This window comes from Musa acuminata, chromosome BXJ1-4 (genome assembly GCF_036884655.1).
Source record: "Musa acuminata AAA Group cultivar baxijiao chromosome BXJ1-4, Cavendish_Baxijiao_AAA, whole genome shotgun sequence".
NCBI lineage: Eukaryota > Viridiplantae > Streptophyta > Magnoliopsida > Zingiberales > Musaceae > Musa > Musa acuminata.
Genome location: NC_088330.1, coordinates 30973974 through 30992000, shown reverse-complemented (window position 1 = coordinate 30992000; position 18027 = coordinate 30973974). Strand labels below are relative to the sequence as shown.

Sequence of the window (18027 nt, the reverse complement as noted above, 5' to 3'; positions counted from 1 at the left end):
TAATGTCCATTTCAATCCTCTTGTATCATAATAAAGAGCTTTATTCAGAGCTGACCGTCGAAAAATAATAATAAGTCAGTTTGAATAATTCAAGTTTTTCGCCTTTTTGCATGGCATCAAGGAATTAATTTCTCAGGGTCTTTGTGTACAAGATTCATGTTCAAAGATTTCCAAGGAGAGAAGAGATTTGATTGTATTGATTCTTTTCATTCCAAACCTATATAGAACCTTTCTACTTGTGTGAACAATGCTGGAAGAAAAATGTGCCCGTAGTAACCATCACTAATGTGGCAGCAAAGAGTTTTAGGAAGTATATTACAAGTAGAGTAAAGATAGTCCCTCAAATCTTGTCCTTTTTTGGAGTTAAAATGCCTCTTGTTCTGACCTACCATACTCCATCACCATAATAAGTAAGATAGCCAATCTGCTGCAATCATTCTGCTAGGTTGTATTAACACCCCCTCTCTTGGCTCTGGAGGCATGAAGCATTAATTGAAATAGTTATTCTGAAAAGAAGCTTCCTTGACCAAGCTGGAAACTGCACACCTCTGAGCCATCTGCTACTTTGAATGTTATGCTGAGATGGCTCCATGCACATGACAAGCAAAAGAACAACTCAAAAAAGTTAGGTGAGAGAACACCCACAGGGTTTCTGACACAAGAATTTTCACAAGCATCCAAGACCTGTTAGGCACAATTGACCTGGAAATCTTTCACTAGGATCCAACATTTACATCTTGGACCTGCAAGTTGGAGAAGGGGGTGGGGGGGCATTCTCCTCGTGTTTCCAAGTCTGAGTCCAGCTCTACATATTCTTGCAAGTTTTCTGTAGCAGCTGATGACAGAAAGCTAACCTGCACATCCTCCTCCACACACAAAGGACGCAAAAGGAAATGTTGAGGAAACAACTTTTTGAACTGCTTTGGAGCAGCTTTTTTGTTTTTGTTTTTTTTTTTTGGAAGATGATTCAAACTAAAAAGGTTCTTCACCAGAGCACTAATCTCGATCTGACAGGGAGAGGGACCAATCTTTCTATGGATGATGCTAAAACTCCACTTTAGACCATGTCCAGGACCAAACACTCGATTGAGCTCTGTCTTAATCATCTACCCTGGACTTTGGTGCATCAGAAAACTGTGCTTCAATCATCAGTAAATTGGATACGATCACACCAGAGATGCGTGAGTCAGTGATTGAGCACAACGAAGAACATGAACGTCGTTTTCAAGGCCATCCGTCACAAAAGAGAAGACTGTGTACAGAACTCCAAGTGGTTCATTGCATTGCTTGCAAATTGCGGATGATTGTCGACAGGATTGTTCCGAGGGAAGACCCAGACATTTGTCAGACAGCTGTCAGGTACTTTGGGCATGAAAAATACCTACGTAGCCGCAGGGATACCGTTCCCTGAGTCCAACATAAAGGTAGAATTGGCTGTCATGTTTGGTGCCAAACTACGAAGGAGACATCTTTTCTACTTGGACATGATGATGAACGAGGAGCGACAGAGACAGCCAATAACCCCATTCGTGATCTGATGCAGCGCATGAAAATTACTTGATGGAAAGGCACCGCAAGGCAAATAATGTATCTGAAACGATAGGCGATGATGACTATATTTCTCACTGCATTCGACTGTAGCGAAACAATAGATTGGTTGTTTGTTATCCATGGAGCACATACAAGATTACAGACACCCTACCGTGCAACTTCACTTTCCCTTTAGCTAATAACACCACTTTTCTCACTCTCTTTGATAGGGTGGCGTACAGAGAGAGTAGAGAGACGGATCGATATGCATTTGTCCATGTCTTTATGAGACACAACTCCCATTTTCATATATCAATCCATACTCATAGATTTTATGTGGCCTATGCACGTTAATTTTTAGAAAAGGAACAGATTTAAAGTTATATGGAAAAATTGGGAGTACAAAATCTACCATCCACCACATGTAAAGCATGTATATTTTGCATGTTGCAATTTCAAATCACCTTCATCCTCATATGGTCATAAAGACCACAATTAAGGAATTATTCTTAGAAACCTGAGCCTTGGAAAGAAAAATAGAGGAATCATGGCAACTGGAAGAGCAAAAAAGTATAAAGGACACTCTAAGAAAAGGAAAAAAGCTTCACCTGATACAGAACTTTGCACAACCACTCACCTTTTATAGGACATATCTATGAGAAAATCCCAATATGAAAACAGTGATTCTGTCACCAATATATGTTAAAGAAAAGGAATAAAGTTCAAAGTAAAGACTAAAAATGTTCACTTGTAGCAGTGCCAAAGTCAGCCCCTACATTGCTTTCCTGTTTATGACTGATAACTAATCCAGACCATTCATAATATCATCATGGAATATAAATCAAGGCCACACATGACACTAAACTTACTTTAGATGAGTGAGTGAAGCTCCCAACAATTAGATTTGGAACTTTGGCTCAGAAGACTTTTCCACCACAGAGTATCATTATTTTTCCTGCTGGGAGTTTAAATTCCTTGCATGTCTCCCCATCATTTATGCTCATATACATCTGCAAATGGGCTGCAGATGGCATGATGGATTGGATTTTATTCTAAACAGGCCTTGATTTAACAATGGAGCTCATCTTCAGATCCATTACAACCCTTGACTAAATTGATATATAGAGAAAACACATTATATAAGATTTTATTTTTAGCTAAACTTAAAGAAACAACAAGAGATCAAAAAAATTCACACATATCCATTTGAAATATATAGTTTTATACTGACCAGATACTGATTCACAAGAGCAAGGCAATTAAACAGTCATCTTTGTGATGTTGCCAATTATTTGCCCACCAAAAATTGCACTCTCAACAAAAAGCCATACTTGAATTTAACAAATAATTCAGCTTTGGGTGGTTCAAAATTCTCATCTCAAATAACATATTAGATCAACTGCATGATTTTGTAGTTACTTCTAAGTTTATCCTTAATCTACCACATTGCTTCATTTTCAATTTAATCATTTTTTTTTCAAATGATAAGTGACAGGCATGATTCGAGCCTATAATCTTATGATGATCTATCAAAGTATTTAACAAGTAAGTTATCACCTCCATAATAGATCGGATAAGGTTTCAAATTCTCAATATTATTTTAATTTACTCTTTTTAGCAAAAAAATCTTGAGCAAGTCAGATCAATTCTTCCATTATAAAAATAATAAATTTACATGGTTCTTGTTAGACTAACTAGAGGATATTAAATACTATGAGAAGATTAACACTCATTTGAGTTTCAAGAAAAGAAAACTAAGTGAAGAAATCACAAAAACCAACATCGATCAATTCATATAGTATGATGTTTAGATTAACATATTAGAATATCATAATAATCAGACGTGATTTTGGCTATCCAATCATTGATGCTTGATTTTGGCTATCCAATCATTGATGATTTCTTCTCATTTAAAGAAAACCTTTCTCTTCTATCTTATGTATCAAGATTCTTTTTTTTCATCTTATTATTTAACCCACATATTTGGGTTGGGGGTATATTTTTAATTAGCCCTATGTGTCCCACTACTTAAAACATGGGTGAGATCATCTAATAAATCTCTCTCTCTTAACCATATGGGTGTTCATTCATGTTTGATATCTCTCTGCAAGTAATATTTTTTTTTTAAGATAATAATTTAGTCATCTGATCCATTCACATCAGTATGAGTTTTCTTAAGAAGCAATAACTTTATCATCAAAATATCTTTGATCCAATAATATCTGACATTAATATGTTTGAATCTAGAATAAAAAATTAGATTTTTACTAAGATGAATAACATTTTAAGTGTCACATTAGACAATAATTTTTTTTTTGCTTGAGCTCAATATGCTTTTTCATTTATAAGTGTTCTTTACAAGCTTCTATTACACTAATATACTTAAACTCACTAGAAGAAAAAAAGGAAAAAAGGAAGATATTTTTATAGTTTTAACTATCAAAGCACTGCTGCCTTGAAAATAATATCAAGTGGTCAAAAATAGAAATTCTACAATGAAAATCACCCATGCTTAACATAACTATGACAAATCGACTAATTACACTAACTACATAAGCAATATTAAACCTTACCTTATGTATGCTATAACATATGTCAAACTATCGAGTGTAGAAGAATATGACACTATATTCATATATTCTTTTTTCTACTTGTAGGATATTATTTAAAACTCAATTTAAATAACATGAAAATAGACGACAGACAAATTTTGATTTGCTCATGTTAAATCTATCAAGAACCTTTGGATATATCTTTTTAAAAACACATCTCATATTATTTAACATTATTGCAAATCCAATATTATTTTTCACATATATAATTCTCATTTCCCATACTAATATAGACTATAATCGTCATATAAGATGTAAAAAAGTCATGTCAAGAAATAACATGAAAGGAGGAGCCAAATCAACAATATGAAATTAACTATAGTGACATAATTTAAAATAATAACATCATAATCAAATGCAATTGCAGTAGTTATTTTTTTCTTCTTTTCTTTGTTTCTTTATTATGTTCTTTTAATCATTCCCTTTTCAATATTTTTTACATTCACTTTTCATGTGCGTTAACTTATCACAATGATAGTATTTCATTCTTGATCTCTTCATTCTTAATATCTCTTTTATGTGCCTCAACTTAATAAAATAATACTATTTCATTCTTAATCATTCCCCTGCTTACAACCCCTCCCCCCCCCCCCCCCCCTCTTTTTTTTTTCTTTCTCTTTTTTTTTTGTAATAAGTGCATTTGTTTCTTTTAATTTTTTAATTGAATAAAAAAAATTTATTGCACTCATAGATAAATTATTGTTAGTAGAAAATTGTTAATAATTACTAATATTTTTTTCTAAATGTTTGGTAAGGTGTGAAGGAAAACACATGCCTGCAACTCATTTGTTAATAAAATTTTCATATTGCTCAACTGATTCACAATATCTTGGAAGTAATTCAAATGCTCGATTATACGACTTTCATTTTTATATCTCAAGTGAATAAGTTTTTTAATTAAAAGAATTTTTTTGGAAAGGTTTTCTCTCATAAAGGTTTGTCAACTTCATCCACAAAGAATCTACATTTGTTTCATGAAATACATGATGGAATACACTATTATCTATCTTGATGAAACCAATGATTTTTCTATTTATTCATTTTCACTTTGTCTTTTGTGGGTCTAATTTAGATTATCCAATCATCGATGCTTTCTTCTCCACAGATGAAAACCTCTCTTTCTTCCCTATATGTGATGGTCCCTTTCTCTCTTCTCTTCCAAAACCCATGTTAGGGTTAGAGTTATATTTTCCTTTTAACACCAATTAATACATGGATAGAAACACACAAGAGTAAAAACTAGAAGCATAAATTTTAAATATATATTTAAAAAATATAATTTATACAAGGTTCTTGTCTAATGATTGATTGAAGTAGCAGAAAAAAAAAAGAAGACATGTTTATTTATTTATTTTCAAATATTTCCTATCCAATAGCTGAATAGAACTCGGTAATTGTATTTATGGTGGATCAGAAGATGAAAAGCTAATTATAAATGATGGAGAACCAAAAGTGGCCCAATCTTAAGTATCCAGCAACTTCTTGCCGCTAGCTGGTGAGTGAAGCTGACTTCACTGTGAGTGTGAAGCACTCTACAGCTTTGCACCATCCACTAGCAGCTGACTGTCTTCAGCTAGAATTGAGAGGAGAAGCCCCATCACTCTTAAAAGCCTTTGATCTGAATTAAAGGCATCACAAGCTGTTCTACTTGTCAAGTTATGGGAGTGATGAAGTGGATGGATTAAGAAAGCTGTGGCACTGAACTCTCACATGCCTTTGTTTCACTGTCAAATAAGATAGAGATGGGAAAAGGAGCGTCTTTGAGCTAAAAGGCTTCATAATGGTCCAATGCCCTAATGGCCTACAAGTTGTGTGGACCAATATGATGCAATGTGGTCACTCAATGGAAGGATCCATTGAGCATGTTTTACCATTATTTCAAACAATAAAGAAATGATACATGTGATTCAAGTATGCCTTAGCACTCTCAATCAACAAGCACAAACTCCAAAATGTGTATTTTGAGGGTGATGATGGATTTCAGGAAATGTACATTTTGTGTTGGACTTCACACAGTCAAAGCATGCAGACAAATACTTGTTTAACTACTGAGGCTACTGTCATCACACTCGTAGGAAAAGTGAGGCAGTTGAAGACTCATTTTCTATAGCATTTAGTGAGGAGTTGAGTAGTCATCGTGCAAACGACGACAAATACTAGTGGGAGGACGAACCTAATCCACACGGCCTCTTTCTTGGTGGTGGACAAACCAACCAAGCTAACTCTTTACGAAGAGAGAGAGAGAGAGAGAGAGAGAGGAACTCACTTCGCTTTGCGTGAAAGGCAGTGGCACCTGATCTCCTCACACATGCCGAAACATGCAATCCTCTTCAAGAATTCACACATTAAAGATTCATAGACATCGAAGAATTCAATGAATTATGGACACCTTTTAAATCATGAACATACGAGTAGTTCACATCATTTCAATGCATGGAAGAAGGAAGAGTAGGAGTGACGAAAAGAATGGGCAGCGTTTCTTCCACTAGTTGCTTTTCAGTAATGGCAGTCCACCAAAGCCGACGGTGCCGCGAGGACGAAGGTGAAAGCTGGTGACGTTGGCCTTCGAAGCTCGTCTTGCTCGTCGTCGGCTGGTGCCGGAAGGTTGAGATCTAATGACAGGAAGGCCCTCTCCTTATTGGCTGCTCCTTGGATGGTCGAAGTAGTCAGAGGTCTGTGCCGCCTCATGTGGCCGCCGAGTGCCTGACCGGAGTTGAACTCCAATCCGCATATCGAGCACTCATGGATCTTTGGCTTGATGCTGGGGATAGAATTCATGCTTATTTGAAGCGAATCCTCGTCACCCATGGCTTTCTTGTTCTCCGCCATGGTCGCGGTCGCCATGGCCAACTTGGGCTTTTTATGGCTGGCGCGGTGCCCTCCGAGCGCCTGGAACGACGGGAAGCTTTTGCTGCATGTCCTGCACTCGTAAAGATTGCGGCCGGCGCCACCGTCTTCACCCCCCAGGCCTTCTGCCTTAAGTCCGGCATCGGAGGCACGTCCCCGAGCTAGAAGGATAAGGCAATTGGCCATGTCCTCATCCTCCTCGGTGACGCAGCCTGAGACCTCCACAGACGAGTCATCCGACGATGAGTCGACCGCCACGGCTGATGCGACTGGCGGCACATGTATCCTCCGTCTCTTCGTGCGCTTGCCCTTCACGATGACTACGGCGGGGATGAACCCGCTGTTGCAGATGCTGCCACTGGTGTTGGAACCCATGGTTTCCTCTGAATCCTCCAGCTTCATTAAATTCTCAGGACTGGAAAACAGAGGAAGAGGAGATAACGAGAGAGAGAGAGAGAGAGAGAGAGAGAGCGCAAGGGGAGGAAATGGTTGCCGATATAGAGAATAAGGTGGACAACACATCTCTATATATAGTACTGCTACACACATAGGAGCTTAAGTTACAGGAAAAGAGTGAGAAGGAGCAATAGAAAAGGACAGAAGGGGAGGAGGACTGTGCAACACTAACTGAAAAGGGCCTGTTTTGGTGCTTTGTCTGCACCACTTAGCTCAGGTTTTGTTGGGAGGAGTTGGCCACCCAAACAATCACAGGTAGAGAATGGTTATCATGAGACTAAAAGGTTAGCAGAACAAGGAAAGGAAGTCATGCGTTTCCTTCCCTCACAAGTGATGGAAGGGGTGGAGATGAGTCAGTAAAAATGTGAGGTGGAAACGAGAAAGAAAAGAGAAAAGAAGAGGAAGGAGAGAGAAGGGCAGAATGCTGTCCTTCTCTCTTGCTTTTTATCTGATTAGCTCAATCAACAGTTCATCTTCTCTTTCTATCTGTCCATTGATTGACTTAGCTGAATCAAGGAGCTCCAATCACCCTACAAAACTAGTAGGACTAAATTATATTTGAGACTGCTAATGATATGGTAGCTGACAGCTACACTTGTTCATCATCCTGCAATATGCATCCCCTGTGTTTTGCAGGGTGTTTGTTTGCTTAAGAAGGTTGTTTCAACGAAAACACTTGCAACCTTGGGTTGACTAGTTGTTGTTTCATCGCTTACTTTATCTGCAATATAATCTATCAGCCTTAGAACGGTTGACTTTTGTGGCATTCAGAATATAGCAACATGCCATCTGAATAGTGTTTTCATCCTCTCAGCTCAGCATTCTAACATATTAGTTTATCAACATATTTAGTAGACTCTTGAGAAAGCAAGATTACTACTAATGTCTCAAGATTACTATTAGTTTTTGTTCAATATGCATTGTGGTTCATACAAAAACCAGAACAAGAATAGCTGTGTAAAAAGGAAAAAAAAGAAGACTCAAATCATAGGACCAGTCATGACTGTCTGAGTCTCTGATCTATCCTTTGGGCTTCTTTTATGGTGTAGAATGCATTACTCAAAAAGGACAGAGTTGGTGTTATAGCTTGACTTAGTTCATGTAGTGGTCTGCCAATTTGGTTTGCTTACATGTCACCAACCAACCCCATTTGCTCTTTATTGCATGACTGACTTGGTGTTGGATTAGATGATCTTTTTAGAGCCATTTTCCATCACTAGCCACTGGATTCATGGCTTGCATCAACTATAAGGATTGCTACTATGATGCTTTAATATATATATACACAGAGAGAGAGAGAGAGAGAGAGAGAGAGAGAGAGAGAGAGAGAGAGAGAGAGAGAGAGAGAGAGAGAGTTGGAAGTTGTGCATTGTGAACCTTACAATGGAAAGTCAATGGAAGAGGAGATGAGGAATCTGAGAGCAGGTTCTTGGATTAACAAAACTTGCCAAGTGTATAAAATTGTATGCATGATTGCATCAAGCTTATGCATAAAGATAGAGCAATGGAATGTATCCATTAATACAGTATTACATATCATGTGCTCACACCCATTCATGAGATACCATCATGACTGTATCTTATCTAAGAAGGCAAGAGTTGACCATTTCACCTTTTCCTACTGCTTGAAGATGGGTGTTTACATGTGCATGTGGGATGCCATTACATTGTGCTTACAGTGGTCCATTTATTTTCCTGCTTATTATATTAGGTATACATCAAGGAAGAACAGCTTGACCACCTTGACAGTGAGGATGCATGCTCTGTTTATGGGTGCTCACTACTGTGATTGCCGCTAATAGTTAATGTTTTCAGCTGTGTCACCCCATCTGACTCTTGGGTTCTATTTCATTGGATGAACTGAAAAGTTAGGAGATTTATATGCAGTACCAACAGTGGAGAAAATTATGCACAAATGAAAATTTATTAGCAACACAAATGTACAGAGCAAATAACAAAGATGATGAAGCTAGGAAAAGCATTTACATTATTATACTTTGATGTAGCAAAATTGTATATGAAGTTTGCAAATCAACAGCAAACCTATGTATGACTGCTGAAGCAAAATAATCAAAAAGATGAGAGTCATGAAAAATGACAACCACAACTTTTGATACTGGGTTTGCCGAGGAGCAAAGTTATTATTCTTGTTCTGTGACTGTGTAATCCGATTGATATCAGCAACTCTCATGCATTTGTCTATGTGATGAAGTGTTGGTATTAGTTCTAGCCTTTTTATGCCCCTAAAAGTTATCTTGATAACCAACAAGTTACAAATGTAAGAAATTATTGAGAAATTCCATTGCCGCCAGTGACAAAAGTATACAGCTATTGCATGATCTGCACAGTTCAAGCAAGAACAATGTCCAGTATGGTAATACATGTTCTCCAATCAAAAGTAAATACATGTTCTCCAATCAAAAGTAAATATATTGATTGATACAATAAGAAAACAAAGGAAACCAACCTGCACTTCATCTTGCTAGGTTACAAAACCACCTGCACATCTAGTCGCACTTCATATTGCAGAAGATTCACTTTCTTGTGAAAGAAAAGGCTGCAGCAAAGCTGGCCTCCATATGTCCATGTCTCACTGAAATGCCAAAGCATCTGAGGCAGCTGCTGCTAAAACATCCCAAACTTCTATATCATGTTCTACAACCTAAACAAGATACCTAGAGTTGATCATTTACTCAGTTACAGATGTGTCATTGCAATTGGCAACGTACAGATTATGGTTGGCATTGATGAATTTGTACAAACCTTTCCATAAATTTCTAGGCTTGATAAAGGAGCACTTGAAGTGTTACATATATATACATATATATAAAATCTGTGTACATAAGATACAATCTGTTTTGTGCAAATATTGCAGACATCAGGGAGAACAAAATATACAAGTACAATAACATATTGGAACCCTGTGTCCTTCAAAATTCAAGAAGAATGTATGTAGGAGACAGGCATAAAAAGCCAGAAACACATGGCATTATAAAGAGGAAGAGCTCCTTCTGCATTTATGAGCTCAAGCTACATGATTGTTCTGACAGTGGGTGAAAGAAGATGACTCATCTTACTATTCCAGTTCACCGGAGATAGAATGAATGTGTAGAGCAACCAGATTTTTGAAAGCCAAGACGGGCATATGAAAGCTATGATTAGAGACTGAAATGTAGGGCCATTTCACCATCTTCAGATGGATCATTGATGTTGCTGGAGTGGTTATCTGCATTCCATGCATAAAACAGTTCACAAGTAGAAAAAAAGACATTATCATACATTATTAGAAAACAAAAGAAGAGTGTCAAAGCTTAGAAGAACCATGAGGTTTATGTGTTATATAGCATCACAAAAAGATAGGCTTGATCTTATATTGATGAACATTGTTGTCCATTTACATGTGCATTTGCATGGTTCAACTACGAACAACAGAAGCATTCAGCTCAATTACAGTCTCATATATCATCTCTGTTTCAATCTTAGGAGGTCGAATTGGAATCAGATGACCAATCAAAATGAGTATGTGGTCCATGATGAGCCAAACCCTTGTCAGTAATCCCCCCAGTAAACTTATATACACCAGGCTGGTATGTGGCCAGCTTCCAAGTGATGTGTTGTCCACCTTGAGTTCTTGTCATCACCATCAATATTTTCTGTAGTAGCAACAAGACAAGAATGAATTCGACCTGCCAATTAATCTCAGTTCAACAACTGAGATTTTAACTGATAGTTGCAACATGGAATATGCCAGGCACGGAAATGAGGCATGACATATGCTGTGTCACATGTGGAGGCACCATCTTCACGGGGACAAATGACAGTGTGGATGTGATAAAGCTGCACACAAATGCCTCATTACAACCTTGTGAGGATTGTACCAAACGGGCTCGGCATAATAATCATGGCAAGGAGCAATTCCCTTGGTAGGACAGAGGAACTGCTCCATTATTTCTTGTCGAGCTTTGTGTCGCCTGTGGGCAGGACTTGCAAGTGTCAGACATGGCAAACATACATATATTCCAATTACCAATCCAATTTATGTGATATCAGGCAAAGGTAGCAAGGAGTAGCGCCAAGATCTATCACTAGAAATGGCCCAGGAGATTGTGCACAAATCTCTCAAAGTATTTTGATTATAGCAACTGGTCTCTGCACATGCAATGTACACACAGGAATGAATCATGACATACATAGTCCAAGAAAGAACGAAGAAACTGGAAGAAGATGGTGTCCTTTATTATGTGACGACTCAGTTGGGAATGTAGCAATGATTGTTGCTTCAGTAGATTACTGTCACACGATGTAGGATTATGTTGGGAAGAGTTTGATTAGGTCATATATTGTTCATGGGCTCAATGCTAATGAAATTGGATTCTCTTCTTCAAGTGCAAACTCTATATATTATCAACATACAACGTTGACAACCACTGTCAATGATTACTTTCATTTATGGACTGCAAAGCAAATGTACAAGTTAGCAGTGATCTACTTGTAGTCTGCAGAAGCTTCAATTATTTCAGATTATAGTAGTTCTTGATCTCAAAAGTGTTTTACACTTGTAGATGCTTTGTTTGTCTTAGATTACGGTAAAAAATATGGTATTTTTTAGCGAATTAGAGATCCAACACACAGTGGGCATTTAGCTGTTCTCACCGTTGCACACAAAAGAAAACATTACATGGAGGATGGAGATAAACTTAAAGATGGATTAGAGAGCCAGATCCAGGAACAGAGGACCAAGATTACACGAGGAGAAGAGAAGCCACAGAGACGAGGACGCAAAAGGGGTGGGCTTTTTACGGCCAGCTTTTGAATGCGCAGAAGTGGAGGTGCACAACGTAGACAAGAAGAAGAGGGTGGCGTCTCAGTAGTCGGCGGAGGAGAGTTGCTCGTGAGTGTGGGAGATGAAGAAAAACTCGTAGACGAGACCGGCGAGGCCGCCGCCGATGAGGGGTCCGGCCCAGTAGACCCAGTGGTCGTCCCAGGACCAGCTCACCAGGGCGGGGCCGAAGGACACGGCCGGGTTCATGGACGCGCCGTCGAAGGCCCCGCCGGCCAGGATGTTGGCGCCCACGATGAAGCCGATGGCGATGGGCGCAATGGTGCCCAGGCTACCCTTCTTGGGGTCCACCGCCGTCGCGTACACGGTGTACACGAGGCCGAAGGTCATGACGATCTCCAGCACGAGCGCCTCCCACACGCTGACGCCGGAGAGAGCGAAGCTGCCCGTGGACAGGCCGCCGGTGGAGTAGCGGAGCAGGAGGCACGCGACGGTGGAGCCGAGGAGCTGTGCGATCCAGTATATGATGCTGCGGAGGAGGGTGATGTTGCCGCCGATGAAGACGCCGAAGGTTACGGCCGGATTCACGTGGCCACCAGAGATGTTGGCGCCCACGGACACGGCCACGAATAGGGCGAAGGCGTGCGCTAGGGCTGCCGCGATGAGGCCCGCCGGAGTGGTGGCTGCGCCGCCCGTCAGCTTGCCTGCGGCGGCACGGAAAACAAGCAAACGACTGCATGAGATCCCACGAAAACCCAGCATTGCATGGTGATGATGAACAAGCGCGAACAGGGGACGTACTAAAGGCCATGCCGGAGCCTTGGCCAGCGAAAACGAAGATGAGGGTGGAGATGAACTCGGCGAGCGCGGCCTTGAGCGTGCCCGGGTGAGTCGCTTCCTCCTGAGTTCCAACGGCGATTCGAGGGATCGGCATCTTCTTCTTCTTTCTCTTCCAATCCGAATGCGACTCTTCCGCTGCAATAGCAATGGACTAATAAAGAGCTCCACCAGCTCCCATTGTATACTGGGAGAGCGACCGGGAGTAGCCGGTACCCGGTCGAACCGGGCGACGGAAAAAACAAAAAAACACACATTCACCGTTCATGACTGACCCGTGTGGCCCACCTACCCTTTGATCAAGCGGAGACAAGGAAAAAAGCGGGACCCACTCGGGACCTATTTGTCAGAGAGCGGAAGGTGACCAGCTGGGTTGCGAAAGGATACGACAAAATTACTCACAGGGGAATGGACTATGGGATCTGGTACAGGCTCACTTGTAGATTGTGAATGGTACAGCTCATCACGATGGTTCAGCAAACATCATATCATATTTGAAATGATGCAACGGCGGTGTGGCCCACCTAAATCAAAATGAGCCATTGCCTTAAAAAGTGTACCGCTGTTTGAGGTTTCACAGATGATAAGTGTCTGTTTACAGTGGATTAAACAAAATATGGCCTAGAATTAACTTAAGACCCAATCAGATTCTAATAAGAAATGCATTCGAGTAAGCAAACCTTATCCACTTGTTCATCATTTACATGTTTAAATGCTCCAGTGGGACTTGATTTTTGATGCCAATCTCCATCATTTATACTTTTGTAATTAATGGGAGCACATTTCATATGTAATAAGCATCAAAACGTTAATTAGTAAATGATATGAACAAAGAAAATTTTAATTTCTGAGAGAATATTGCATAATAATGCTTAGAGAGGCTAAAATTTTGCCTATTATACTTTACTCACCTGTGGAGTGTGTCAAGTTTGGATTTGGTCTTCTTAATTACGACATTATACCTAACATTTCTCTCATGTACATGCGTATTCAATTGCAATCATTGCAATAGACAAAACGAGAGAAGTTGGTCCAAGTAAAAGGAGGGAAAAAAGCTCAACGCAAAGGTCATCTTACATGAAGACAGACAGTATGATTCAAGACCCAACCAAGACAAGTCTCTTAGAAACTATAATTACAGAAATAATTCCTTCGATCACTGATCACAACTCGAGCTAACAAAACTACGAGCGGCCCCAAGCTAACAAAACTTGTTAGTGTAAACAACTTTATGTCGTGGCCTCGGGGCCAACACGGTTTGATTCGGGTCCGAATGGACAGAGATCTTGTACGGCGTTCCTCGAACCGCTGAAGAGGTCGGGTGCGGTGTCCGATCGAAACGGTATAACCATCTCTTTCGGGCAGAAACTTTTCGCCTGTGCTTCCGGAGGGGACCTCCACATGTCAAAACTGATACCAGTACTCCGATAAATACTGCAGGAGAGCTCCCAAGAAGAGCATTTATTAGGCCAATAATTCAGAGCACTCGATAGGCCAGACAGAACTCCACATGCAGGTCTTATCAAGTACGGTGAGGTCAACGAAGTTTATAGCATACTGGTTTATCACCACAACCACTTGTCAATCACTGTTCCTATTGACAGTATACACTTTTAGACTTTGGAGATGGGAGTGTGCTTCTCCCGAGTCGCTTTAAGTTCTTAGCACCATTCTTGTGCTTGCAGAGCCCACGTGAAGCCATAGCCCACTCGTGTTGTTCTCTCTCAGCCACTGTGATACAATTGAACGTGGTCCCACTGGCGTTCCCGTGGTTCACGGGTACGTACCACAGTGCGTACGAGGACACCGGACGCTGGACGCATTGGTCTTCTTTTTATTTGGCTTTATTTGTTGGGCTATTTTCTTAAAAAATATCTATATTTTAAATACTTTTCAAAAATATCCCTCTTTTACTTTTTTAAAATAATATTTTAATTAAAAAATATCTAAAATACCTCTCAAAATTTTTTTGCCAAAATTTTTCGCTCGTTTTTCTTATCAATTTTTATAGTATTTTTCAATGATATTTATAGTGTTCTATTGATATATTAAAAATACTGTAAATATTATTCAAAAAATGGTAAGTGATATTATATCGTGTTTCTTAATTTATCATTATGATATTATATTTTTAGACTTATGGTTAGTTTGGTTGAGATTGGAAATCTATTTAGATTATTTATAATATTTTTAAATAGATTTTATAATATTTTTATTATGGTGGTTAAAATACTATAAGAGATCAAAACACTGTAATAAGTGACAAATTTTTTTTAAAAATAAAATTTAAGTATTTTAAAATTAAAAAAATTATAATATTATTTAAAAAAATAAAATGAAGATACCGTTTGAAAAATACTAAATAGTTTGAACAAAATCACCCTTTTATTTCAATAGAATTTGGCTTCCAGTTTTATCATAAGCTGCTGTCTCTTTTGGACCAATACTGCTGAGTTGACCTTTATTTCTAATTCAAGATTACTAGCATACAACAAAATGAAATTAAATACTTCAACATAAAAATCTACTGTAACATGCTCAGTAAGAAAAAATGCACAGTAATGTTTAGTGGAATGGACAGAATATCCCATGAGCTTATCATAGAATTTCTCCAGAAATAATTGACTTAAAAGCGTCTCAAACTTTATGGCCAGGCTAGTGTTGGATGTTCTCCCGAGTTCGGATGTCGCTAGATGCCTACAATTGGAGCAGATTTAGAAAATGACAATTTGTTTCTACAGCTTATGATCCAATATGCCTGCGTTTTGCCTTCATATAAGCTAGCATGTTTCATTTTTTGCATTGTGCTAACCTCTAAATCAATTGTTTCATAAGTTTCAGCAATTCATCAGCAAAGATGCCTTCCAATAATATTATTATGTAAAAAAAAAATCATTATGTTGCTAGTCATATGTGCCCTGTAAGTGTCCTGTAAACCAAGAGCGATGACACGTGTGACATGATACGTATTCTTTTTTCTTATTATATTTTGATATTTTTATCATATCCATAGATATATGCAATGAGAATCGGATCGTGATGAGATCACGATAATGAGATCGATTTACTTTTAAACACAAATCATAAATAATCCTGATCATAGGTTGCTCGAGAGGGACATCGAGATAACCGGACAAACTAGTGTGCTATATACTTGTCCATATGATGGATGCAGTTGGTCTCATAGCTACTCGTGTGGGGACACTAGGGATACAGTGTATGTGTCAATTAGAGAATGAGTTCACTGATTGATCCGCTCACGGAATACTGTATGGTTGACGATGCCTTATTGTTAGATAATAATTTTGTAGTCCCAATAGTGTATCTGGTCCTTAGACTTGAGATACTAAGAATGTCCCGTATAAGTACTCCACTTTTTAATACTAGACTTATAGGTTTGGAAGTTTCGAATCTAGTATAGCCGATTATTGGGAGTGACAACCAACCTTATGAGAGCTATTAAGTATCGATAGAGGATCATCCGCTCTCGGTATCATGAGAGGAATATCCCGTGTGTTCTTGCTTAGACAAATCCTTAGCCAAGGTCATTCATATTGAGAGAGAAAGAGTTCTCCGGGAGAATCCGATTAGAGCGAGACTCGAGGAGAATCCGTATGAGCCTGATAGTACCATACCCGATACATGGTCTCTGTGATATTAGATGGTTGAGGGACTATAGGTATACGGTAACTGAGAATATATAGGTCCAAAGGATTGGATTCCCTAATATCGTCTGAGGACTATGGCGTAGTGACCTAGTACGTCCCCAATCGATGAGTCGAGTGAATTATTATGAAGATAATAATTCATTGAGCCAGAAGGAGTTCTAATAGGAAGATAATAATTCATTGAGCCAGAAGGAGCTCGATATTAGACCTAGAGGGTCATACACATATGGTATATGGATCACCACTAGAGAGGAGGACGCTTGACCTCATTCATCTACTCTGACAGATCTATAGTGATTCAGGGATATACGATCTCCCTATATAACACAACTACCTCATACGTGATTTTTTATTTCGTTGGTTTTGCGCATTAATCTGCGCATGATGATGAACACGTATTGGGAAATTTGAGGTTTTTATTTTATGTTCTTTCGCTACGCATATGATGTCGCCCCTAGATTTTCCAATATATGTAAGTTCAAGAAAGGATTAAGTGATATAAAGCAAGATATACAGTTTCAAATGATATCGCCTAGTATGAACAGTACATACTGGTCCGACAGCATACCGGTATGTGGATTGCCCTTTACCGGGCGGAACGCTTATACGAGATTATATCGGATGGTAACGGTTGAAATTTCGATTGTTACCGCCTGACACTACTTGGTAATGGTCAAAATCGATCGTCACTGCTCGATAATAGTGCTCCAATGGTCAAATTGATTATTGGAGCCCTTTCTCGTAGGTTTTTAAACTCTTCTCTATTATTTCACTCCATTTCATTCTCATACTCTCTTAAACTATCTCAAACTCTTTTTTTCTCACATTTGCATAGAAAGAGAAGGGGAAGACAGTGGATGAATTTAAGCAAATGTGATAGAGCCTACATGATGTAAACGCAGAAAGAAGCTTGTCGTATTCACAATTGTCGTATTATAGAGAATCATATGGGTAACAGCAATACGGTGATTGTTGGTCATCATTCTCTTAGTAACAGTATGATACAGAGCAATAGATCAGTAGCAAATCTAGAAGTTCTGACATTAACCAATATATGCCTCAGGAGCTATCTCGAACAAAAGTGATTCATGACGATCAACCTATGATCATCACCACATTGATGCATTAATGGCATACGATGTATCAATACACTTTGTCGTGGGATCAATTTCATGATTGGGTCCAACAAACATATCATATTGATATGCAGATGTATCGGATCAAGAACCCTGATCCACCACCCGTGGAGGCCCGTCGTTCATTTTGGTGGTAGAATCAACAATTAGGTATATCTATA

The 18027-nt window shown here is 38.9% G+C and overlaps 2 protein-coding genes across 2 annotated transcripts; both read right to left on the bottom strand.

Annotated features, from left to right (window-relative positions):
- Positions 1-6457: 6457 nt before the first annotated feature.
- On the bottom strand, positions 6458-8290 carry LOC135652659 (zinc finger protein ZAT5-like). The gene has a single exon (XM_065173759.1). It carries the CDS (start codon positions 7536-7538, stop codon positions 6639-6641), a length of 900 nt encoding a protein of 299 aa, XP_065029831.1. The 5' UTR covers positions 7539-8290; the 3' UTR covers positions 6458-6638.
- A 3787-nt stretch (positions 8291-12077) lies between these two features.
- On the bottom strand, positions 12078-13205 carry LOC103981942 (probable aquaporin TIP1-1). Its single transcript, XM_009398754.3, has 2 exons — positions 13027-13205; positions 12078-12929 (listed from the first exon to the last, which is right to left on the bottom strand). Exons 1-2 carry the CDS (start codon positions 13157-13159, stop codon positions 12310-12312), a joined length of 753 nt encoding a protein of 250 aa, XP_009397029.1. The 5' UTR covers positions 13160-13205; the 3' UTR covers positions 12078-12309.
- Positions 13206-18027: the final 4822 nt, after the last annotated feature.